Raw genomic sequence first — 27,093 nt, forward strand, 5'->3', positions numbered from 1 at the left:
TGTGGCAATGATGCTGTGTTTTAGTGTTTCTTTTTTTTTTTTTTTTTTTTTTTTTAGGATTAATATTATCAGTATTTATTATGACCATTTGCTGGCTCTAGCTGTACAGGTTTTTTCTTTGTTTTTTTTTTTTTTCCATTTTATTTATTTTTTCAGCGTAACAGTATTCATTCTTTTTGCACAACACCCAGTGCTCCATGCAAAACGTGCCCTCCCCATTACCCACCACCTGTTCCCCCAACCTCCCACCCTTGACCCTTCAAAACCCTCAGGTTGCCAGCAATTGCACTACTGGGTATTTACCCTAAAGATACAAACATAGTGATCCGAAGGGGCACGTGTACCCGAATGTTTATAGCAGCAATGTCTACAATAGCCAGACTATGGAAAGAACCTAGATGTCCATCAACAGATGAATGGATAAAGAAGATGTGGTATATATACACAATGGAATACTATGCAGCCATCAAAAGAAATGTTTTAGTGTTTCTTCTGGTAATAGTTTCCCCCCAAATATCACCAGATGTAATTTATTATATCAATTAGTGATAAACTTCCTCTCTACAAAATTGTGTCTCTGTGTCAAATATTTTTCTTTGTAGTTTCACTTTATAATTTTGTTGAAGTAAATATAACTCTAATAGGAAAAAAAAAAACAAAACCAGTTCCAATTCAAGACAGTGACAGAGGAAGATCCTTCAACTCACCTCACACAGCACACCGAATCTATACCTATCTATGGAACAATTTCCTCCAGAAAAAAACCCTAAAACTTGGCAGAGTGAGCTCTTCACGTCTGGTAAACAGGAGGCAAAGCAGATCAAAGTGGGTAGGAAAGACTGACACAATCTCACCACAAACTCCCACCACAGAACCATAATCAGAGGGGGATTCAGAAGTTGGAGTCTTTCCCTGAGAAGCAAATTGTTTTATCCCACACTGGGCATTTTAATATTTAAGACTGGCACCTGAGAGTTGAGACTCCAGAACATCTGGCTTTGAAGACCTACAGGGTTTACACCTATCAGATTGACTGGGGCTATAGGAAACTGAAAAATGACTCTTAAAAGGCTCATGTACAGACTCACCTGCCCCAGGGCCTGGCATGAAAGCCATCCTTTGCAGGTGCCAAGTTTTATGTGAAAGACTTACTTGCTAATGTTAAAGCATCGGTCTGAAGGGCAGGGGCCTAGAGGAAGACTCTCTGGGGAAGAAAGCTGGTGAGTGCCATCTTCCTATTCTCTTTCGGTTATGTTCTAGAGCACCAGTATCTCCTGGAGAAGAGATTTTATCTATATCTATACCTGGTATCCCAGTTTTTGTGCCAGGTGACCCAGTTTTTGTAGCTGCCTTTCAGAAAACACCTTTGATTAGCTAGCTCTAGAGAATGAAAGCTTATGTTCCTGGGTCTCACAGGACTGGAACAATCAAAGAGGTAGTTTGACAGACTAACACTACTAGAGCAGAGTACAGCTTGCAGACCAAAACCCACTCCCAATCTAAGAGGCCTATTTTCTTGTCCAGGGGCTCCGACCTGAGGGTCTGACCTGAGGCTTCTAGTTTGGCACATTTATAGATATCCACAGAATTGCTTTCACTGAACAGAAGCCAGCGAATGCAATATTTACATTCTCCATCTACCTTGCTGGAGCTTGCCATTATCTTTAAGAAAGGAACTTATTATATTCTTGGCTGATGCCTTGATGTTTTACAGCTGCTTCTGGGGGATACCTCTGTATCACTTGGCTCTGGTGTCCAGTGGAGTTTATGCTCATAAATCCCACAGGTCTGTAACCAACAGAGAAAGAGTTCTTAAACAGCTACTAAGCTAGCACCCCAGGACACAGCAAGAGGTAAAGGGAACTAGGAGCTTAGTCTCTTGTGAAAGAGGCATATTGGTTTATATGAGAGCTGCATTCTGAGGCAGGCTTCTAATTAAACACACATTTGGGACACCTGGGTGGCTCAGTCAGTTAAGTCTGCCTTTGGCTCAGGCATGATCCCAGAGTCCTGGGATTGAGTCCTGTGTCGGGCTCCTTGCTCGTCAGGGAGCCTGCTTCTCCCTCTACCTGCCACTCTCCCTGCTTATGCTGTGACAAATAAATAAAATCTAAAATTTTATTTTTATGGAATTGGAATTATTGTTTCCAAAAAACAATAACCAACCAAACTGTTGCTCCAATTTTCATAACTGCCATGCAGACAACACCTCTGGCTCTCATGGCCAGTGAGTCTTATCTAGAGTCTGATGGGACCACAAACATCTGCATTCTTAAAGTTACTGCCCAAGGATCTGGCCTCTAGTCAGCCTGAATCTAGGTTCTGACTGAGACCCTCCCCCACTGTGGGTAACTAACTAGTTATTGGAACACACCAACTACAGGGATCTGTGAGAAATAATACAGGATGCTTGGACAAACAAAAAAGATTGAGAGACGACCAAAAGCTAGGACAGGGTTGAATGTTAATTTCATTTCCTGCACAAGGCTAGCCATTGAAGACTGGGAGAGGTGGCTGTTGCATCTAATGTGTAGAAACCAACACAGAATCAAGTGATATAGTAAACAGAGATTGTAACTTACCTTATAAGAAGTTGAAAGTAATGATCATGAATATTATGTCCCTCAAACTCTGAAGAATGGATTTAAAGAGTGAGAACTTCAACAAAAGGGTAGGAAATATAAGAAAGTACCAAACAGAAGTCAGTGCTAAAGAATAAAATAGGTGAACTGGAAGATACATCAGATGGGTTTGATAAAAAGAAAGAGAAGAGAGGCTCAAACACAGGTCATAGAAACTTACCAATCAGAGCAGCAAAAACAAAACCAAACAAATAAAAAAACCCAAACAAACCAGGAAAAAACCATAAATCTAGATTAGGGGACTTATAGAATAACATTAAGCAACTAATATTTACATGGTACAGTAAATACCAGGTCCCAGGAGGAAAAGAGAGAGAGAAGGGGGCAGAAAACTTACCTGAAGAAATAATAATTGAAAATTACCCTAACCTGAGGGAGGAAAATACCTCCAGACCCAGGTAACTCAGAGAATTCCTAAAAAGATAAACCCAGAAAGACTCACAATTAGAGATTAATAAATGTATTAAAATGTAATTAAAGTGTCAAAAGATAAGGACGAGGAGAGAATCTTAAAAACAGTAAGAGAAAAAGACTCGTTACCATACAAGGGAACCTCCATAAGACTCACAGCAAATTTTTCAGCAAAAACTAAGCTAACAGAAGAAAGTGTCACAACCAAGAACACTGATCGTGGGCAAAGTTATCATTCAGAATTCAGAAGAGATAAAGAGTTTTCCACACAAGCAAAAGCCAAAGGAGTTCATCACCACAAACCTGCCTTACAAGAAATGTTAAAGGGACTGTTTTAAGTAGGAAAGAAAGGGTGCTAAATAGTAACAACTTGTAAAAGTAAAAATTTCACTGGTAAATAGGGTAGTGAATTAATCACAAAGCTAGCATGAAGGTTAACAAATAAAAACAGTAAAAATAACTACAATAATTAAAGTATATATACAACAAAAAGATGTAAATTGTGACACCAAAAACATAAAAGAGGTATAAGGGGAGTAAAACTGTGCAGCTTTAGAATGCATTCAAACTTAACGACTTAAAACAAACTGTTACAAATATAACTTGTTATATGTAAACCTCATGGTAATCACAAAGCAAAAACCTATAGTGGATAAGTGCACACACAAATAATGAGAAATTAATCTAGGCACACCACTAGAAAGCCATCAAACTGAAAAGGAAGAGAACAAAAGAAGACAAAAGAAACAGGGACCCCAAAACAGCCAGAAAACAATAAAACAGCAAGAAGTATATAACTATTAAATTGCTTTAAATGTAAATGGACTAAATTCTCTAATCAAAAGGCAGACTAAATGGATTAAAATAAATAAATAAAAACAAGACCCATCCATATGGTACTTATACAAGAGTATTCAGATATAAGAACATGGGTATTAAGGAGGACATATATTGCATGGAGTACTGGGTGTGATACATAAACAATGAATCTTGGAACACTGAAAAAGTAAAATAAAGTTAAGAAAAAACTTTAAAATGCGGTCTGAAAGTTAAGGGATGGAAAAAGTTATTCCATACAGATGCAAATGGAAATCAAGAGAAAGCTGGAGTAGCTATATGTATATCCCACAAAATAGGCTTTGAAAACAAAGATTATCAGAAATTAAAAAGGGATTACATAATGATAAAAGGGTCAATCCAGTAAGAAGATATAGCATTTATAAATATTTATGCACTTAACATGGGAGCATCTAAATATATAAAGCAAATGTTAAAACACCTAAAGGGAGAAAAAGCAATACAATAATAGTAGAGGACTTAAATACCCACATAAGTCAATGGATAAATCATTCAGAGAGTAAAAGGAATTATAGGCCTTAACATGTCAGAACAGATGAACTTAACAGATATTTACAGACAATGTCATTCAAAACAACAGACTGCACTTTTTTTTTTTAAGGGTTTTATTTATTCATTTGAAACAGAAACAGAGAGAGAATATAAGCACAGCAAAAGGCAGAGGCAGAGGGAGAAGCAGACACCCCGGTGAGCAAGAAGCCTGGGGCTCAATCCCAGGACCTGGAGATCATGACCTGAGCGGAAGGCAGAGGCTCAACCATCTGAGGTACCCAGGAGTCCTTCTTTTTTTTTTTTTTTTTTTTTTTTTTTATTTGACAGAGAGAGAGGTCACAAGTAGGCAGAGAGGCAGGCAGAGAGAGAGGGAGAAACAGGCTCCTCACTGAGCAGAGGCTCAGATGCGGGGCTCGATCCCAGGACCCTGAGATCATGACCTGAGCCGAAGGCAGAGGCTTAAACCACTGAGCCACCCAGGCGCCCCCAGGAGTCCTTCTTAAAGTGCATAGTCATTCTCCAGGATAGGACATATATTAGGCCACAAAACAAGTCTTAACAAATATAGTTAGATTAAAATCATATACCATATGGTCAGAAAAGATGTTCAATGAAACCAGAATATATTATAAGAAAACTGGGAAATTTATAAACATGTGGAGATTAAACAACATCATACTGAACAACCAATATGTCAAAGAAGAAATTAAAAGAGAAATTTAAAAATTCCTCAGCCACAGCAACTTCTTTCAAGTCACACCTCCAAAGGCAAGGGAAACAAAAGCAGAAGTGAACTTTTGGGACTTCATCAGATAAAAAGTTTCTGTACAACAAAGGGAAGTCAACAAAACTAAGACGCAACCCATGGAATGGGCGAAGATATTTGCAAATGACATTACAAATAAAGGGCTGATATCCAAAATCTATAAAGAACTTCTCAAAGTCAACACCCAAAAAATAATCAAGAGGTGCCTGGGTGGCTCAGTGGGTTAGCCTCTGTCTTCAGATCAGGTAATGATCTCAGGGTCCTGGGAACGAACCCCACATCAGGTGCTCTGCTCAGCAGGGAGCTGCTTCCCTCTTGCCCTCTCCCCGCTTCTCTTCCTACTTGTGATCTCTCTTTATCAAATAAATAAATAAAATCTTAAAAAAGAAAAAAAAAAGAAAAAAAATAATCAAGTCAAAAAATGGCCAGAAGACATGAACAGACGCTTGTCCAAAGAAGACATACAAATGGTTAACAGACACATGAAAAAATGTTCAACATCACTAGCCATTAGGGAAATACATATCAAAACCACAATGAAATACCACCTCCCATCAGTCAGAATAGCTAAAATGAACAAAACAGGAATAACAATGTGGGCAACGATGTGGGAACCCTCTTACATGTTGGTGGAAATGCAAGCTGGTATAGCCACTGTGGAAAACAATATGGAGGTTCCTCAAGATGTTAAAAATAGAGCTACCCTATGACCCAGCAATTGTACTATTAGGTATTTACCCTAAATACAGATGTAGCGAAAAGAAGGGGTCATTCACCCCAATGTTCATAACAGCAACGTCCACAACAGCCAAATTGTGGAAGGAGTTGAGATGCCCTTAAACAGACAGATGGATAAATAAGATGTGGTCCATATATACAATGGAATATTACACAGACATCAGAAAGGATGAATACTCACTATTTGCACTGACATTCATGGAACTGGATGGGGATTATGTTAAGTGAAGTAAGTCAAGCAGAGAAAGACAATTATCATATGGTTTCACTCATATGTGGAACATAAGCAATAGCATGGAGGACCACAGGGGAAGAGAGGGGAATCTGAAGTGGGTGCAATCAGAGAGGGACATGAACCATGACAGACTATGGAGCCTGGGAAACAAACTGAGGGTTTCAGAGGGGAGGGTGGTGGAGGGATGTAGTAACAGGGTGATCGGTATTAAGGAGGGCAAATGTTATAGTGAGTACTGGGTGTTACATGCAACTAATGAGTCACTGAACACTATATCAGAAACTAATAAGATATACTATACAGTGTCTAACTGAACATAAAAAAATGAGACAATGAAAATAGAAATAAAAAAATACAAAAACTTAAAAGAGGAGTTCATAGTAATAAATGCCTACCTTCAGAAATAAGAACAACCTAACTTTATGTGTAAAGGAACTAGGGGGAAAAAAAGTTCAGAGCTATATATGAAAATATATATATAACAAAGTTTGGAGTTTTATATAGGAAATAGAGATTAAAATGACAATAGAAAAAATGACAATAGAAAAGCAAACGAGCTGTTTCAAACTGAACAACCTAGAACAATGGATAAGTTACTAGAAACATACAACCTCCTCAGACTGCATCATGATGAAAGAGAGAATCTGAACAAATCAGTTACTGGTAAGGAGACTGAGTCAGTAATCAAAAACTTCCAATAAACAAAAGTCCAGGACAGAATGCTTCATTGGTGAATTCTACCAAGTATACAAGGAATTTATAGAAATTTTTACTCTTCCAAAATATAGAAAAGGAGTGAACTCTTCCAAACTAATTTTATAAGGTTAGCGTTACCCTGATATCCAAACCAGACAAGGATGCCACAAGAAAAGAAAATTACAGGCTAACATCCATGATGAACACAGATGCAAAAATCAACAAAAGATTACTAAGCTGCATTATTTATAAAACCAAGACAACAGAACAATCTAAATGTCCAGTGAAGGATGAATAGGTAAAGAAATAGCAGTATGTAAGTGTATATATACTCATACACACACACACACAACGGAATATTATTCAGCCATAATAAAATAATTAAGAAGTAAAATTTTGCCATTTGTGACAACATGGGTAAACCTTGAGGTAATTATGCTAAGTAAAATAAGTCAGAAAAAGAAATGCTATTTGATCTCAAATGTGGAACAAACCAAGCTTGCAGATACAAAGGCAAAGGGTGGGAGTTGAGGGATGTGAGCAAAGATATTCAAAATGTAAAATTTCCAGTTATAAAAAATGTCAATCATGGGGATGTAATGTACAGCATGGTGACTACAGTTCCTAATACTCTACTGTACATCTGAAATTTGCTGAGAGAGTAGCTCTTAAAAGTTGTTTTTTTTTTAAAAGAATTTATTTATTTAATTGACAGACGGAGGTCACAAGTAGGCAGAGGGGCAGGCAGAGAGAGAGGGGGAAAGCAGGCTCCCTGCAGAGCAGAGAGCCCGATGTGGGGCTCGATCCCAGGACCCTGGGATCATGACCCGAGCCGAAGGCAGAGGCTTAACCCACTGAGCCACCCAGGCACCCCACTCTTAAAAGTTTTAATCACAAGAAAACTTTATTATTACATATGATGGCAGATGTTAACTAAACTTATTGTGGTTATCATTCCATAATATATATGAATATAAAATCTTTATATTATACATCTGAAACTAATACAATGTCACATGTCAATTACACCCAATTAAAAAAAGGAAATCAAAGAATATCTCAAATGAAAATGGAAACACAACATACCAAAACCAATGGAATGCTCCAAAACTAGTTCTGAGACAAAGTTTATAGTGATGAATGCACATATTAAGAAATAAGAAAATCATAAATACACAGCCTTAACTTTACACCTCAAGGAACTAGAAAAAGAACAAACTAAGCCCAGAATTAGCATAAGGAGGGAAAGAATAAAGATCAGAGCAAAGGTAAATGGAAACCAGAAAAGCAATAGAGAAGATCAATGAAACTAAGATCCTGCTTTTTTTTGAAAGATTAACAAAATTTACAACTCTTAAGTGGGACAGAGTATGAGACAGAAGATTCAAAATGAAATTACAACAGACACTACCAAAATAAATAGGATCATAAGATACTACTATGAATAATTATATGCCAACAAATTAGATAACCTAGAAGAAATGGATAATTTCCTAGAGATACAGAAATAGGAAGTCTGAACAGTAACAAGTAAAGTGATTTGAATCATTATCAAAAACTTCCTGACAACTGAAACCCCATGACCACAGATGTCTCATTTAACTGGGCAATTCTGTCAAATATTTAAAGAAGAATTAATGCCAGTACTTTTAAGTTTTTTCTAAGAACTACAAGAGGAGGTAACACTTCTAAACTAATTCTATGAGGCCAGAATTATTCTGATGCCAAAGCTAGATAATGATGCTATAGGGATGAATGGAAAACTATAGATCCTATGAAGAGAGGCAAAAGAACATATCTAATGATAATAAAGGCAAAATACAACAGACCCATAGCTAACATTATACTCAGGGAAACAGGAACAAGACAAGTATGCTCACCTTACCACTTTTATTCAAAATAGCCATGAAAGTCCTAGCTAGAGCAGTCAGGCAAAACAAACATATATAAAGTATCCAAATAGGAGAGAAATAAGTAAAATTGTCATTATTTGCAGAATAGGACCTTATATATTGAAAATCCTGAAGACTCAAAGTATAGGATCTAATCAGTGAATTCAGTAAAGTGCACAAATTAAAACCAATACACAGAAATCAGTTGCATTCTATACACTAACATACATCTGAAAAGGGAAAAAAAAAATCTGTCTCATTCACAAATGTACCAAAACAATACTAAATACAGAGGAATAAACTTAACCAAGGGAGTAAAAGATCTATATAATAAAAACTACAAAATTTTGCTAAAAGAAATTGAAGACAACATAAACAAATGGAAAGACATCTTCTGTTCACAGCTGCAAGAGATAATATTGTTAAAATGTTCAGCCTACCCAAAGAAGTCTGTAGATTCAATGCAATCCCTATCCAAATCCAATGTAATATTTCGCAGAAACAGAAAAAACAATCCTAAATTTGTTTGGAACCACGGAAGATCCCTAATAGATAAAACAATCACGGGAAAGGACAATAAAACTAGAGGTATCACACTTCCTAATTTCAAATTATACTACAAAGCTATGGTAATTAAACTTTGGTGCTGACATAAGATAGACACATGGACCCATGAAACAAAATAAAGAGCCCAGAAATAATCCCCTGCATATAAGGTCAACTAGTATTTGATAAGGGGGTCAGGAACAACCAGTGAGGAAAGGATAGTCTCTTCCAACAAATCATGCTGGGAGAACTTTATAACCACATGTAGAAAAAGAAAATTGGTCCACTAACTTACACAACTCACAAAAATTGCCTTGAGAAGGACTTGAAGACTTAAACCTAAGAGCTGAAACAGAAAACTCAGGAAAAAAACATAGGTAAGAACCTCCTTGACACTGGTCTTGACATGATATTTTGTATATGACACCAAAAGTACAAATGACAAAAGAAAAAAAAAATCAGTAAGTGGGACTAAATAAAACTTAAAATCTCCTACACTGAAAAAGATACAAAAAAAAAAATGAAAAGACAGCTATGGAATGGTAGGAAATACTTGCAAACCATATATTGGATAAGGAGTTAATATGCAAAATTTATAAAGAATTCATACAAGTCAATTAAAAAATATGATTAAAAAATGTAGAGAGGAAGAATAGACTTTTTTTCCAAATAAGATATCCAAATGGCTAACAGGTACATGAAAAGGTGCTCAGTATCACTAATCATCAGGGAAATGCAAATAAATATTATATACTATATATGGTATAGTATATATGTAATATATCCTGGCTCCCTAAATACTGAAAAATCTAGGAAGATATTCTTCAGAACTTAACAGTGGATATCTCTACATAGTAGAAAGTCCAATGACTTTTACATTCTTCATACTTTTCTAATTTTTTTGAAATTTTTATAAGCGTGTACTACTGTTATAATAAAAGAAGAAAATGAAAAAAAAATAAGATAGCCATAATAACAGATGTGAAGTGCTAGCATCAAAAAGAAGTGTTGATTAGGCTGTGGAGAAAAGAAACCCTTGGGTACTGTTAGTGGGAATGTAAACTGATGCAGCTACTGTAGAAAGCAGTATGAAGGTTCCTCAAACAATTAAAGATAGCAGTATTATAATACAGAACTCTCACTTCAGAGTATTTATTCAAAGGAAATGAAATCATTATCCCCAGAAGATATCTTCACCGTCATGTTCCTTCTAGCATTATTTACAATAGACTATATATGGAAACAATGTAAGTGTCCAATGGATGAATGGATAAGGAAAATTTGGTATATATACACAATGGAATGCTATTCAGTCATGAGAAAAAAAGAAATCCTGCTGTGTGTGACAACACGGGTGGACCTTGAGCTCATTAAGATAAGTGAGACAGGTCAGAACCAGACAATTTAGGGTATCTCTTATATGTAGAATCTAAAAGAAAATGAATGCAAAAACAAGACAAAACAGAATAAAACCAGTAGAATGGTGTTGCTAGGGTCTGGGGCTGGAGAAATGGGAGTGAGCTTGTTTAAGGGCATATGTCTACAACTAGTAGATTAAAAACCATGGAGATCTAACACACACAGGACAGTGGTTATATACAACAAAACTCTATTATAAACATTAAACTTGCTAAAAGACTAGATCTCAATTGTTCCCATCACTACAGGAGACTATAATTATGTGACATATGATAGAGGTATTAGCTAGTGCTACAATGGCAATCATTCTGAAGTATAAATTTATCAGCACATTTTAAACCTTAATTTACATTTTATATGCTGGTTATAGCCTAACAAAGGAGCTAAAAACCAGATCAGGCTTTCCTCCTTCAACTCCTCCATTCCCCTATACCTGTCATTTTGCCCTGGAATACAAATGAGGTCTTCCTACCCCTATATGGTGCTATATGTTAGTACTTTTTTCTTCCTGCTATTATTTGTGTTTGTCTCTGACCTCCAGCAAACTGCAAAGTCCCTTAAGATACAGAGAAATTACATTATTCTTAATATTACCAGCATCTGGAACAGTGCTTGCCAGGTAGCACGCCTGAATGAATGCATTCAAGTAAAAGATTTCATGCAAAATTGGTTAATAGTCAAATTCTATGTCTTCCATTATTATATACCAAATTTAAGTAAAATTTACCAAGTTTTCACCACAAATTCACCCTATAGTTTAACAAGGAAGGAAAAAAGGGGGGGAAAGGAGATCACTGATAGTATAACATCTTTCAAATGGAGCTGAAAATAATCTTAAAAAACACAAACACACAAATATACTCTATGCAACTTTTAACATAGCCAAAAATCTGCATGAGCCTGGAAAACACAATTTTCTTTTTATTTATTTGGCCTATGACTCCAGAGCCATAGGCCAAATAAATAATGGATGCTGGTGAACTAACAGTATGAGAAATGTGACTTATATACAACATCGAAAAACACTTGCTATTTTAAAATACTACATTTATTAAAATGCCAGTCTATCAGTGGATAAGTTGGTTCTTTCACTGGATCCTCCTGATTTTCTTTCACCTAGATGGATGGTTTAGTTCAGTCAGATTGTGATGTGATGATGTTATATAATTAACAACCCTTTCCAAGACAAACATTTGTTTGTTGCACATAGTTATATGGACTGGCTATGATGGCGGTGCTCTAGACTGTGGATCAGGTTCAGATCTGCTCCATGTGCCTGTCATTCTGGGTCCTAGGAAGAAAGAGCACCTGGGGCATGCTGTTCTCACAACCATGGAAGCACATGCAGTTTATGCTCAGACATGGTATATATTATGTTTTTTCACATCTTATTAGCCAAAGCGAGCCATGAGGCCAAGGTGAACTTCAATGGGTCAGGAAGTACATCCACACCATTCCATGGAGGGGAAAAGAAAAAGGAATATTGATTAAACAATTACACAATCTACCAAAATGTGTTTCATTCAAACACTGTTTCACTGCTGTGCTGTAATATTTATTTATTTATTTTTAGAGAGAGTATACAAATGGGTGGTAAGGGACAGAGAGACAGAAGGAGAGCAACAGACTCCCCACTGAGTGGCGAGCCCCACAGAAGGCTCAATCTCAAGACCCTGAGATCATGACATGAGCCATATCAAGAGGCTGATGCTCAACCTACTGAGCCACCCACAAGAGTCCCTCACTGCTGTGTTTGTAAAGATAGAACAGGATGGCAAAGATTTGGTGGAAAACATCCAGCTCTGATTTTTATTATAGTTAAAAAGTACTACAACAGTCCTTGTTCCAATGAATATGCTAACAAATATATCAAAGAGCAGATATCTAAATCTCTTTGAAAACTCATAATTTATATTTTGCTTTGCTCATTTACTTTGCACCCCTCAAGAAATTAATTCATCCACATTTGCCAAAGGTAAAGCAAAGCAAGTAACCAAAGTGTCAAACATTTGTTATTCTTGCTCGTTTGTTTGACTTAAAAGCACTCACCTAAAATAACTCTTGAAGTTAATAAATAAAAATTGCAATTACAAAGTACTTAGTGACTAATAGTAGTTAAACCATTATGTAAGCAAAACTAATTAGCTATGATAAAAGCTTAACTGTGAGGCAAACTCATTTCTTAATAAACTCTCTATTCCTAAACCAAAAAGAAAGTGAGAATAAAGGAAAATCATTCTTAGCTCAAAAAGCAGAAAGGGAAGAGTAAACAAACCTGAGGAAATAATGATTAATTCTATCAATCAAGACTGAATAGAACTAATACATTAAAACTATTAGAATATCTTAAAAAAACTACTAGAATATTTTAAAAATAAAATGGTAAACTGAAGGGCTGCTTTTTTGACAGGAAGGGGCTAAGCAACTCTAGGCTAACCAAATTGTAGAAAGGGGGAGATACTTCCTTGTGCTGAAAATTAGCAAGGGCAAAAAAGAATTGTTACTGATAAACCCACTTATTCTACTCTTAAAGTTTCAGGTGTGGTAAGTTATGAACATTGTAGGCCCCAGTTTATTATCACAGAACTCATAATATTATTCATCACTTCTAAGACTGCCTTGGAACTTTAATTTTAGTAAGTTACTGTCATTCTGTAAGCATTAACTTTTCTTCGTATTAGCAGGCAAAGTTTCCATTCTTTATAAAAACAGGATATATTGCACTCTATCTAATTATAAGAAATATCTGCTCAACAACACTACAGAAATCACACAAAAACTCAATAAATAAAACCATCTTATGGTTTCATCCTGTCATTTTATAAATGAGGAAGATAAGACAAGATGATGAAGTAACTAATATATAATTCCAAAGCTGAGATTAACTCCAGTCTCATGGTTCCTGGTCTATTTTCACAAGTACTGCCTAGTCGCTCCCCAGACATAAGGCCAAGAAATTATCCTAAACATTTCATAAAATATTAGTCTGTCTGGTTCCGAATGTTTCTGATCATTAGGTATAAAAGCTGAAGCACAGAGAGACCAAGTATACTGGCAAACAGATTATCTTTGCCACATTCTGCTTAAAGGAAGCTTTAAAGAAGAGAAAACCAAACCTATCCTCATTTATCAGAACATTCTCACTTTACCTTTAAACTCTTAAAAGTACATATTAAAAAACCAGCTTTGAGTTTTGAAGGCCTCTTCCCTCTCATCTCCCAGAATTACAGAACCTAGAACTACATGGACAGAAGAATGGCCTTTGGACTTGTTTTGTGGAAGATAAATCGTATTACTTTCCCAGTTTCAGACCTGGAGCCAGTATTTGCAAGGTCTGCATATATTTGCCAACTTCAAGTGCCAATGAGAGCTTACTGAATGGTACTAGGGGACATGGCAAATGACAGCTCTTTCCAGTCAGCTAATTTAGGAGATGTTGCTGCCTTAAGAGCTTTAGGATTATAAACTAGAAAAAGAAGGCTTTATAGACAGGATTTGGAGGTGGAGGTGGGGAAGAACTTGCCTACTTAGCTGAAACTGTTTCCCTAGAGTTCCAGTTCTACTCCCTCATAAATTACTGAATCCTTAAGCTGCAAAAGAAGTATTAAAACTGATCTTTCAGACTTTTATTTGGAAATAAATATTTCAACAGTGGTTCACATCATCTCTTAGAGACCTCATTTAATTTACATGTACTGGACAAACCAGCCTGTCTTCCATTAGGATATATAAATTTCAAGACATTTCAGAGCAAATAAAAAACCTCTGTGATTTTTGGTTGTAACAACCTGAGAATTCAGAATAAATAGTCTCTAAGTGAAAAGATACTCTGATTCCCATTTTCATTAAGATTTGTTAACACACTACCTTAAAAAAGAGGAATAAACATGAAGAAAAGTGCACAGTCTAAGAATTATTAGACATGAAAATTATTGCGTAAGGACAAGAACAGTAGAACAGATAATGTAAAAAGCTAAATCAGTATCATAAAGACAAGGTTATTAATAAACATTCCTGTTACACTTCATTCTAAATGATTCCCGAATTATATAATTGAATCTCATATAAAGTGCTTTATTTTTGGGCTATTATGTTTCATTGATCTCTTTCTGTATACTAATGCTAGCTAATACCATACTCTTAACACCTGCCATTTGACAGTACATTTCATTATTTGGAAAAACGAGTTTTCCCTTCATTAATTAACACTTTTAAAGTCTTTTTAAAAAGATTTTATGTTTTAAATAAATAAAAACGTTTTAAAAAATTTTAAAAAGGGTGCTTGGGTGGCTCAGTTGGTTAAGATTCTGTCTTCTGCTCAGGTCGTGATCCTGAGGTCCTGGGATCAGGACCTCATATCAAGCCCCTGCTCAGCAGGGAGTCTGCATTTCCCTCTCCATGTCAAATAATAATTTTTTTTTTTTTAAGTGGTTTTTAGAGAGAGAATGCCTTGTGGGCAAGCATGAGCAGGGGAGGGGCGAAGGGACAGGAAGAGGGAAAGGCAGACTCCCACTGAGCCCAGAGTCCAACAGGGGACTAATCTCAAGATGACCCTGAGATCATGACCTGAGCTGAAGTCAGATGCTTAACCGAATGAGCCACACAGGCACCCCTAAAAGTTTTATTTTTTTCCCAATTTATTTATAAACTTTAGAATTAGGTGGTTAAATTCTGTATTTAAAATCTCATCAGAATTTTTCATTGGGATTACATTAAATTTATAAATTATAGTAAAATATAAAATACAGGGGGAGCCTGGGTGGCTCAGTCGGTTAAACATCTGCTTTCAGTTTAGGTCATGATCTTTGGATGGAGCCCTAAATCAGGCTTCCTGCTCAGGGGGAGCCTGCTTCTCCCTCTCCCTTTGCCGCTCCCCACCACTCATGCTCCTGTGCTCACTCTCTCTCAAATGAGTGGATAAATTCTAGAAAAAAAAAATATATATATATATATAATACAAATGAATATATATATGTATATATATAATACAAATGAACGAAAGAATGGCTACTTGGCAATTTTGAATCTTCACAATTAAATTCATGTTTCTCTGTTTATGGAAGTCTTTTATATCCTTTCATAAAATGCCAAAGATTTTTTCATAAGCCTACTGCTATCCTATTTTCAGTATATGTTTTTTCCATTTCCCCCCCCCTGTTAATACAGGAATCTTATTGACTCATATATTCTTTGGTTTCAACCACCTTACTGGACTCATTACATACAAGTTTTTAGATACTTTTCATGAGTTTGATAGGTACTTTCCATTTGCAAAGAATAGTAATTTTACTTAGAACATTTTTTCTTTTTGTATTTTTTAGTTAAAATGATTTGTTCAGAAACTCTGGAACAGGGCTACCTGAGTGGCTCAGTCAGTTAAGTGTCTGCCTTTGGCTGGGGTCATGATCCTGGGATGCTTTAGGGATCCAGCCCGGCATTGGGCTCCTTGCTCAGTGGGGAATCTGCTTCTATCCCTGCCTTTCCCCCTGCTTGTGCTCTGTCAAATAAATATATAAAATTAAAAAAAAAAAAAAAGAATCTCTGTAACAGTATTAAGTAATACTAATGACAAAAGACATTGTTTACTGATTTTGGTTTAATGAGCATGATACCACTGCTTTTCCATTAAGGATGGTGTCTGAGGGGCGCCTGGGTGACTCAGTGGGTTAAGCATCTGTCTTTGGCTCAGGTCATGATCTCAGGGTCTGGGATCTAGCCAGAGGGCTCCCTGATCAGCTTCTCCCTCTGTACCCACCACCCCGCTTATACTCTCTCTCGAATAAATAAATCTTAAAAAAAAAAAACACATGATGTTTGATGTAGGTTAGTAAAAGACCTCATCTATCAAGTTAAAGAACTCACAACAGATTTATTTATTAATTTATTTTTAAAGATTTTATTTATTTATTTGACAGACAGAGATCATCAGTCGGCAGAGAGGCAGGCAGAGAGAGAGGAGGAAGCAGGCTCCCCGCTGAGCAGAGAGCCCAATGTGGAGCTCGATCCCAGGACCCTGAGATCATGACCTGAGCCGAAGGCAGAGGCTTAACCCACTGAGCCACCCAGGCGCCCCTCACAACAGATTTATTAATGAGTTTTTATTTCCTTGAAATTTCAGTACCTGTTAAGATATTTTATCTCCAGCAAATAATTAAATTTAAGTTACTTAACAATATAGTGCTAACTGTGTACCAGACACTGAGTACTTTTCATGTATTACCTCATATAATCTTTATAACCACTCTGTAAAGTACATTTTCTTACTTCTTCCACTTGAGAAATGAGAAAACTGAGGCACAAGAGTCACATAGTTCTTATAAGTGGTTGAGCCAGGACTGAATACAGAGATTTGTATTCAGATTTTATACTCTTGAAACCATTCTTAGGTTCTTGCTAATGAACACTTATTATCTAAGTTTTCTTTAGAAATTTTGCACATATTTTCATTAGTAAGATCAGTCTATAAATCTTTTTTTTTTTGGATTATTCACTTATTTGAGAGAGAGGGAGTGTGCACAATTGGGGGATAAGGGCAGACATCCCCCCCCCCCCCAGAACAGGGAGCCTGACTTGGGGCTTGATCCCAGGACTCTGAGATCATGAACCGCGCTGACAGCAGATGCTTAACTGACTGAGCCACCCAGGTGCCCAGTCTATAAATCTGTCTCATGCTATACTTGTTTGGTTGGTTTATCCAACAGATAAAACAAGAGAATATGGCAAAAGTGATAGTCGCATCTAAGATTAGGTCAAGAAAACACTGCAGCGTCTCCACTGGACTCTCTCAGATCATTCACTATGGGAAAAGTAGCTGCTATGTTTTATGGAGACTCAGGTGGCTCTACGAAGAGACTTAAAAGAACCAAAACTCCCATTCCAATAGCTGAAAGGAACTGAAGTCCTGTGAACTGGTACATGAGAAAGCTTGGAAGGATCCTACAGCCTTTAGATAACTGTAGTTCCAGTAAACAGATTTGACTATAACCTCTTGGGAAAGTCTGACCAGACCCACCAGGTTAAGACACTTTCAGATTCTCAACTTTCAGACAATGGATGAGATAATACAGGTTTATTGCTTTAAACTGCAGAATTTTAGGGTAATTTGTTATACAGCAATAAATAATGAATAAACTTGCCATTGTATTTCAGTACCATAAGAATCTGCTGTTTCTTCAAAGGTTGACTAGAAGTGCCAGGTGAAATCTGATGCTCTAGGAAGAAATTTTCAATAAACTTAAAGAAATTTTTTCTAGGATACAAGTCAATTCAGATTCTTTAAACTTCTTTCTGTACATAAATTTATTTTTTTGTATTTTTTTTGTATTTTCTAAGAAAATGGCCCATTTCTTATAGATTTTAAATACGGTGATATAAAATCTAAACTCTTCCGCATCTATGGGTATATACCTATTTTTTTTCCCTTTTTAATCTCACCAGTGACTTTGCTATTTTGTAAGTGAAAAAATGATAGATTTACACAGGTTATTGATTTGAAGGTTTTGTATTCTATTTATTTATTTTTTTTATTTTTTTTTCTGTATCTAAGATTCTGTTATTTGCTTTTTATTCAGCATTGTTTTTTGAGAAGCAACATTTATAAATCAAATTCATTCATTTTGGTGTCCATACAGTATCCCCTCATATATCATGATTTATTCACCCACGACAGTGTGTATCGATGGACATTTGGATTTTTTTTTCCCCCTTTTATTTATTTTTTCAGCGTAACAGTATTCATTCTTTTTGCACAACACCCAGTGCTCCATGCAAAACGTGCCCTCCCCATTACCCACCACCTGTTCCCCCAACCTCCCACCCTTGACCCTTCAAAACCCTCAGGTTGCCCCAACCTCCCACCTGACAGATGCTGGAGAGGATGTGGAGAAAGGGGAACCCTCCTCCACTGTTGGTGGGAATGCAAGCTGGTTCAACCACTCTGGAAAACAGCATGGAGGTTCCTCAAAATGTTGAAAATAGAACTACCCTATGACCCAGCAATTGCACTACTGGGTATTTACCCTAAAGATACAAACATAGTGATCCGAAGGGGCACGTGTACCCGAATGTTTATAGCAGCAACGTCTACAATAGCCAGACTATGGAAAGAACCTAGATGTCCATCAACAGATGAATGGATAAAGAAGATGTGGTATATATACACAATGGAATACTATGCAGCCATCAAAAGAAATGAAATCTTGCCATTTGGGACGACGTGGATGGAACTAGAGCGTATCATGCTTAGTGAAATAAGTCAATCGGAGAAAGACAACTATCATATGATCTCCCTGATATGAGGACATGGAGAAGCAACATGGGGGGGTAGGGGGATAGGAGAAGAATAAATGAAACAAGATGGGATTGGGAGGGAGACAAACCATAAATGACTCTTAATCTCACAAAACAAACTGGGAGTTGCTGGGGGGAGGTGGGATTGGGAGAGGGGGAGCGGGCTATGGACATTGGGGAGGGGAGGCGAACCATAAGAGACTATGGACTCTGTATTCTATTTAATTGCTTACTTCATCCTTATTAATTTCTCCTTCCCCTTTTAGCTTATTATCGCTATCCCACTAGTATTAATAGTGCAGTAATTTTGTCAGTGCTATTTATTTTTTATCATCTTAAATTTCACTCTTGATTTTTCTTTTTAAGTGTTATTTTAATTAGAACCTTACAATTATTTTTTTTTAATTTGATGTCTTTTAGATGTTTCATTTGGCCTTAAATGTTTAGTTATTCTGAATATGGCCAAGGAATGCAGAATCTATGGTTATATTATAGTTCTTGTGAATTTATTATGATTAATGTTGCCACCTTCTACATAACCAGTTTTTGAAAAGTATGAATAAAAACAATGCTTATTCTCTTGCTATTTAGTATAAAATTTTCCTTTGGAGTGCTACTGCAATCCTTTTAATCATCATTTCTATTTGTTCTCATGATTCATTAATTTCCAAAAGAAATAAAATCTTACACTGTGAAAGTATTTCCCCCATTTGTAACACACTTTAGTATATGGGTAAAATATACTTGGTCTGGGAGACCTGGGTGGCTCAGTCAGTTAAGCATCTGCTCAGGTCATGATCCCAGGGTCCTGGGATTAATTTCCTGTATCAGGCTCCTTCCTCAGCAGGAAGCCTACTTCTCCCTCTCTCTGCTGCTCCCCCTGCTTGCATACTTTCTCTCTCTACCTGACAAATAAAGAAAATTTAAAAAATAAATAAATTAAAGGATACACTTGGTCTTACAGATGTTTTTCAGAATTTCACCAGTATCTTTCTTATATGTACATAAATAGGTGTGTATACACGTGTGTGTGGGGGGGGGGTATATGTGTTAAATACACCTTGAGTAAATATCAGATTTTGACAGATTTTTAGAGTGGCAGTTTCTTTTTCAATTACTTTATAGATACTTAAATTCACATGGTTAACAACTCTTGTTTTCAATACATCTTTGATATCTAAGATATTTAAAAATCTAATTACTATATTATCTTCATAAAAGAACACTTCAATTATTTCCACTAAGCAAACAATAAGTAAATGAGTATAATATATGTATATAAAATAGTAAGAGATCTTTAATAAATTATAATGTACACAAGTTTGAAATTCATGATAAGAACTTTTTATGGAAAAACAGAGTATTAGAAAAGATTCTCATTCATATTTGCAAATATTTTAATAAAAGTATCTGTTCTAAGAACTAATATCCTCATGTCCAAAAGAATTAACTTATAAGTAGCTTGATAATAAAATTAAATATCTTCAGAGGGTCCAGTTCAAGATGGTGACATAGGAGGATCCTTAATTCACTGCCTCCCATGGATATATCAAATCAACAACTATGTGCAAAACAAATTCCTCTGTAAGAAAACCAAAAAGTAGCTGAATTACTTCTGTACACTAGGCTAACAAGGAAAAAAAAAAGTTGAAATGGATAGGACAGGCTGAGACACAATCTAACCATAAACCTCACTATCACTGTAGCAGTCCACAATCATGATGGACACAGAAGCAAAAACCTTCAACAAAATATTAGTAAACTGAATTCAATACATTAAAAAGATCATACACCATGATTAAATGGGATTTGTTTCAGGAACACAAGAATGGTTTAACATCAGCAAATCAGTCAATGTGAAACACAACATTAGTTAAGAATAAAAAGCATATCATCTCAATAGATAAAAAAAAATTCAACAAGATTCAATATCCATTTATGATAAAATTATCAACAAAGTGGGTATAGAGGAAATGTATCTCAAAATAGTAAAGGTTATATATAACAAGCCTCCAGCTAACATCACAGCCAAAGGAGAAATACTGAATGTATTTTCCTGTAAGATTATAAACAAGACAAGGATGCCTACTCTCACCACTTTTATTTAGCATACTATTCAAATTCTGAGCCACAGCAACAACACAAGAAAAAGAAATGAAAGGAATGCAAATTAGAAAGGAAGAAACAACACTGTCATTATTTGCAGGTGATATAAAAAAGCCTAAAACTTCATCAAAAAGCCATTAGAATATAGAATTTACTATTTATACATTACAAATACAAAATTTAGTAAAGTCACAGACTACAACAAAACCGGTATATAAAAATGTTGGTATTTCTATTCACTAATAATGAGCTAAAAGAGAAATTAAGAAAATCCCACTTACAATTGTATCAAAAACAATAAAATACAAGAATAAATTTTACTAAGAAGGGACAGATCTTGGGGAGCCTGGGTGGCTAAGAGGGTTAAGCCTCTACTTTCCGCTCAGGTCATGATCCCAGACTTCTGGGATGGAGCCCTGCATAGGCCTCTCTGCTCAGTGGGAAGCCTGCTTCCCCTACCTCTCTCTGCCTGACTCTCTGCCTACTTGTGATCTCTTTCTCTCTCTCTCTCTCTGTCAGATAAATAAATAAATAAATAAATAATAAAAAAAGGGACAGATCTTGACACTGACAAGTATAAGACATTAATGAAAACAAAGTGAAGAAAACACAAATGGAAAGATACTCCATGTTCATAAACTAAAAGAACTAATATTGTTAAAATATCCATACTACACAAAGCAACATACAGATTCAATACAATCCCTATGAATATTCCAATGACATTTTCAACAGAAATGGAACAAATGTTCCTAAAACTTGTATGGAACCATGAGAACCAAAGCAATCTTGAGAAAGAAAAAAGAAATCTGGAAGTATTAAGGTCCCTAACTTCAAATTATATAACAAAGATACAGTAATCAAAACAGTATGGTACTTGCAAAAACACAAACAAAAAACAAAACCAGAAGCAGATCAATGGAACATAAAGAATAGAAAGTCTCACTCCTCACCCCCACCAAAAAAAAAAAAAAAACAACTCATGCAGATATCATCAATTAATCTTCAACAACAGAGCCAAGAATATACACAATGGGGAAAGGCCAGTCTCTTCAACAAACTGTGTTTCGAAAACTGGACAGCTACATGCAGAAAAAATGAAACTGAACCACTAAATCACAGCATATACAAAATTAACTTAAATGGATTAAAATCTTAAACATAAGTCTAGAAAGTATAAAACTTTTGGAAGACAACATTGGTGATAAACTTCTTGACAAAAGTCTTAGTGATGATTTTTTGGATTTGACACCAAAAGGCAAAGACTACAAAAGCAAAAATAAACAAGTGGGACTACATCAAACTAAAAAGTTTCTGCACAACAATATGAAAGCCAACCTAGGAAACAGTAGAAAATATCTGCATATCATATATCTGATAAGGAGTTAATATCCAAAATCAATTTTAAAAAGCATACGATCTAATTTAAAAATGGGCAGAAGTTCAGAATATTTTTCCTAAGAAGATATCTGGATGGCCAACAGGTACCTGAAGACATGCTCATCCTCACTCATTATTGGGGAAATGCAAATCAAACCACAATGAGATACACCTCACACCTACTAGTATAGCTATTATCAAAAAGACAAGAAATAACCAGTGTTGGGAGCACCTGGGTTGCTCAGTCAGTTGCACATCCAGCTCTTGGTTTCTGTCCAATCATGATCTCAGGATTATGGGATCAAGTTCTCCAAGAGGATCTATGCTCCATGTGGAGTTGAGATGCTCCTTCTCTCCCTCTGCCCCTAGCCCCACCAATGGACACACAGGCCTCCCTTTCTCTCCAAAATAAATCAATCTTTAAGAAATAACAAGTGTTGGAGGGGATGGGGAGAAAAGAGAACCCTTGTGCACTGTTGGTGGGAATATAAATTGATGCAGCCACTATGGAAAACACTATGGAAGTACTTTAAAGAATTAAAAATAAAACTACATAGGGGGAGACAAACCATGAGACTGCGGATTCTGAGAAACAAACTGAGGGTTTTGGAGGGGACGGGCATGGGGGGTTGGGTGAGTCTATGTTCCAGACCACACAATAAAGTGAATATTGCAAAAAAGTGAGTCAAATGAATTTTTTGGCTTCCCAGTGCATAAAAAAGTTCATCTTACACTATGCTGTAGTCTGTTAAGTTTGTAATAGCATTATGTCTAAAACACTATGTATCTTAATTAAAAGATACTTTATTTCTAAAAAATGCTAGCCATCATTTGATCCTTCAGCAAGTCATAATCACTCATCACAGATTGCCTTAACAAATAAAACGAAAAAGTTTGAAATATTATAAGAATTACCAAAATGTGACACAGAATATGAAGCAAATGCTGTTGGAAAATGCTGGTATATTTGCTATATGAATGTTTGTCACAAAACTTCAATTTTTTAAAAAATGTCACAATACTTCAATTTTTTAAAAAATGTAGTACCTGCAAAGCACAAAATCTAAATGCAACAAAATGAGGTGTGCCTCATTTACAATAGCCAAGAACTGGAAATAACCTAAATGTCTATTAATGGGTGGAAAAATAAAATGTGGCCTATACAAAAGGCAAATATTATTTGCCACAAAAAGAAGGAAATCTCACCATTTGTTACAACATAGATGGACTTTGAGGACATTATGCTACGTGAAATAAGCCTGGCAAAGACAAATAACCTACGATCTCATTTACATGTGGAATTGAAAAAAAAAAACAAAAACACCTCATAGATATAGATAACAGATGTATGGTTGTCTGAGGTGGGGGTGGGGAGGGGGTGAAATGGGTCTGAAGATGGTTAAAAGGTACAACTTCCAGTCATAAAATTAAAAAAAAAAACAAACCTAGGTATATAATGTACAGCATAGTCACTACAGTTAATAATGTATGATGCATTTGAAAGCCACTAAGAGATCTTAAAAATTCTTAATACAGGAAAATATTTGTAACTGTGTAATGAATATTAACTAGACTTATTGTGATGATCACTTTACAAAAGAAACACACCAAATCATTATGCTGAACACCTGAAACTAATGTAATATGTCTACGATATCTCACACACAAAAAAAATGAAATACCTTCAAATTGTATTTATGAGCTTTATCCAAAATAGTCGGTACCAAGTCATCAGTATTTTCTCCATTCTCATCATTTGTACCAGGTGGGTACCAAGACAGGGCTAGTACACCTAAAAGAAAAGACCAAAAAGAAAAATAAATACAGAAGTGGGAGTAATTGGAGATAGTCTTAAAAACAAAAAAAAAAAATTAACGAGGTGGAATAAACACCAAATTGTTAACATCAAAAAAGAAACACATCCTCATATAAGTTGTTGTTTTGTTACTTTACTAGATACGATCTATGGTCATTTGATTACTTTATATTGTTATATTTATGAATTCTTTATCAAGTATGAATATATTTAAGTTAATAGGTTTTACTTTCCAGATTAGGTTTACAGAAAATTGCACATAAAGTACAGTTTCCATATATTCTCCTCTTACAAACCTGCTCCCCAACCCACATACAGTTCTTGTTATTAATATCCTGCATTGATGCAAGATATATATATATATGTACATGTATATATATATTTATTTATATATATAAAAATATGTTTATATATAAATATGTTTATATATATATATAAACATATTTATTACATGTGATGAACCAATACTGGTACATCAATATTATGTATATGCATATATATATATATATATATATATATGTATTTGTTACATATGATGAACCAATATTGATGCATCATCATTAACCACAGCCCACAATTTAGATAAGGGCTCACTCTTTGTGATGTACAGCTGTATGGCTTCTGACAAAAGCATATGTGCCCACAATAAAGTACCATGCAGAATAGTTTTACAGACCTCAGAACCCAATGAAATCCAGCTATTTATCCTTCCTCTCTCACTCCTCTCTCAATCCCCTGGATGATAATTGATCTTTTCAGTATCTCTGTTGTTCTGTCTTTTCCACAATGCTACATAGGTGGAATCCTATCAGTAACTTTTTCAGACTGGCTTCTTACACTTAGCAATACATAATAAATGTTCATTTATGTCTTTTTGTATATTTATAGATCATTCATTTTACTGCTGCATGATAACTCACTGCATGGATGTACAACAATTTATCCATTCACTTACCGGAACATACCATGGATGCTCCTAATTTGGGGCAATTATGAAGATTCAAGAAAAAAAAATAGTTTCTCCTTATAGTATTTACTTTTGAAATGATACATTACAAAATAGGTTTTAGAAACATAAGCCCACACACACAAAAAACAAACAAAAAACTTACTTTGAAGGAATATTTGAAATCAACTACCAAAGCCTCACTAATATATGGAGAAATGAGAGACCATTAGAAAAAGCTGCTTATTTCTATATCAACCAACACACTTTTTAAGGCATGGACAAAAATACAATGGTACGAAAACAGAAGCATGTGGAAATACAGGAACTGCAACGTTAGAAACTGGCAGAGAATTAAATTATAACACTTAAACTTTATAGTCAACCTCCCATGTACAGAACAGCCCCATCTAGAGAAACAAAACAGAGCTTTTATTAAAGTTTACAGGAAAAAAGATGTGTATGTCCTCTATCCACTCTGAAAATAAGATAGCACTAAGAACATGAGAAGTAGAAAAATCATCTATAATACATACAGTGCTTTAGGGAAGCTTATGATTAGCCATGAAGGGAGTCTATTATATAGAGAAAAATGCTGATAAGAAAAGTGGAAACTGTTGATCAAACATCTAAGCTGCCTAAGAGTCTAGCTTATAAAAAGAACAGTACCAATGGAGAGTCACATTAAAAAAAAGAAAAGAAAGAAAGAAAGAAAAAACTCAACATAACTTATGTAAAAATCCTACCAAAAAAAAAAAAAAAAAAAAAACAAAACCAAAAACATGTTGAGACAAAATAGTAAAGAAAGGACATATAAAAGAAAGATTATGCCATGAAGCCTAGGAAAATTGTAAGCATAGCATTCTTCCATGAAATTCAAAACAAAAGATTCCTGTTTCTAGCAATAGATTAGGTTACACAGACCAACATTTCCATGAAAAAAATATTAAATAAAATATGGATCACAAAAAACTTCTTAGCCAAAGAGCTGAAGAGTAAGCGATTACCTGTCCAAATTGAGGCAAAAACATGAAATGAGCAAGGAAGTCAGTCTTCCCAAAACATAATTGGCAGAAGTAAACCAACCATCAAAACCAGTTAATTAAGTCGGTCTCAGGTTGACAGCGCTTGGGAAATTCTCTAGCTTTAAAGTGACTAGTGTTTTCTACTGTATTGAACAACACAGATAAGTAACATTTTCATTATCATATTCAATTCTACTGGACAGTATTGCTAGACTGCTGATTCTCATAATACCCTAATCATTTCATTTTCATCTACTGATTTTTCTTCCTCCTTATTTTTACTGAAGTTATACTCTAAGACTTGAGGAAAACTTTCTTTGTTCTTCATTATTACTTTCAGCTTTTTATTCTATCAAATTATCATTTCCAAATGTCTAATTCTATCTCCATACTGTGCTCCACAATCTAATTTTTCCTTGTACAGTCTCTTTTGAATTATATCACTCCTGAGTTCTGAATAAGTAATGGCCTGGGAAACAAGCCAGTGATGGTCCTCCTCAGGAGGACTGGACCACTTACAACGGTTATGAATCATCACAGCAACCAGAAACTAAGTATCTGGTATCACAAACTAAGTATCATTTTTAAATAAGATTACTGCATATTTCTACTATCTCACTTGTGTAGTGAAAAGGGATATTCTTTGAGGTCTTTTCTCAGAATATTAGCATTTCACTTTATTTTTAAAAATATTTATTTATTTACTTTAGAGAGCACAAGACAGTGTACACAAGTTGGAAGGAAGGGCAGAGGGAGTTAATCTTCAAGCAGACTCCCCACTAAGCTCAGAGCCCAACAAGGGATTCTATCTCATGACTCATGAGAGTACGACCTGA

The 27,093-nt window shown here is 35.4% G+C and overlaps 1 protein-coding gene across 1 annotated transcript in view; it reads right to left on the reverse strand.

Annotated features, from left to right (window-relative positions):
* Positions 1-27,093, reverse strand: part of MANEA (mannosidase endo-alpha) — an 88,832-nt gene that overhangs the window by 8,556 nt on the left and 53,183 nt on the right. The window contains exon 3 of the mRNA XM_046006394.1: positions 24,153-24,262. Coding sequence (XP_045862350.1) covers positions 24,153-24,262 — 110 coding nt within the window. The remainder of the gene's footprint in view (positions 1-24,152; positions 24,263-27,093) is intronic.

The sequence above is a fragment of the Meles meles genome, chromosome 5, assembly GCF_922984935.1.
Source record: "Meles meles chromosome 5, mMelMel3.1 paternal haplotype, whole genome shotgun sequence".
Classification (NCBI taxonomy): domain Eukaryota; kingdom Metazoa; phylum Chordata; class Mammalia; order Carnivora; family Mustelidae; genus Meles; species Meles meles.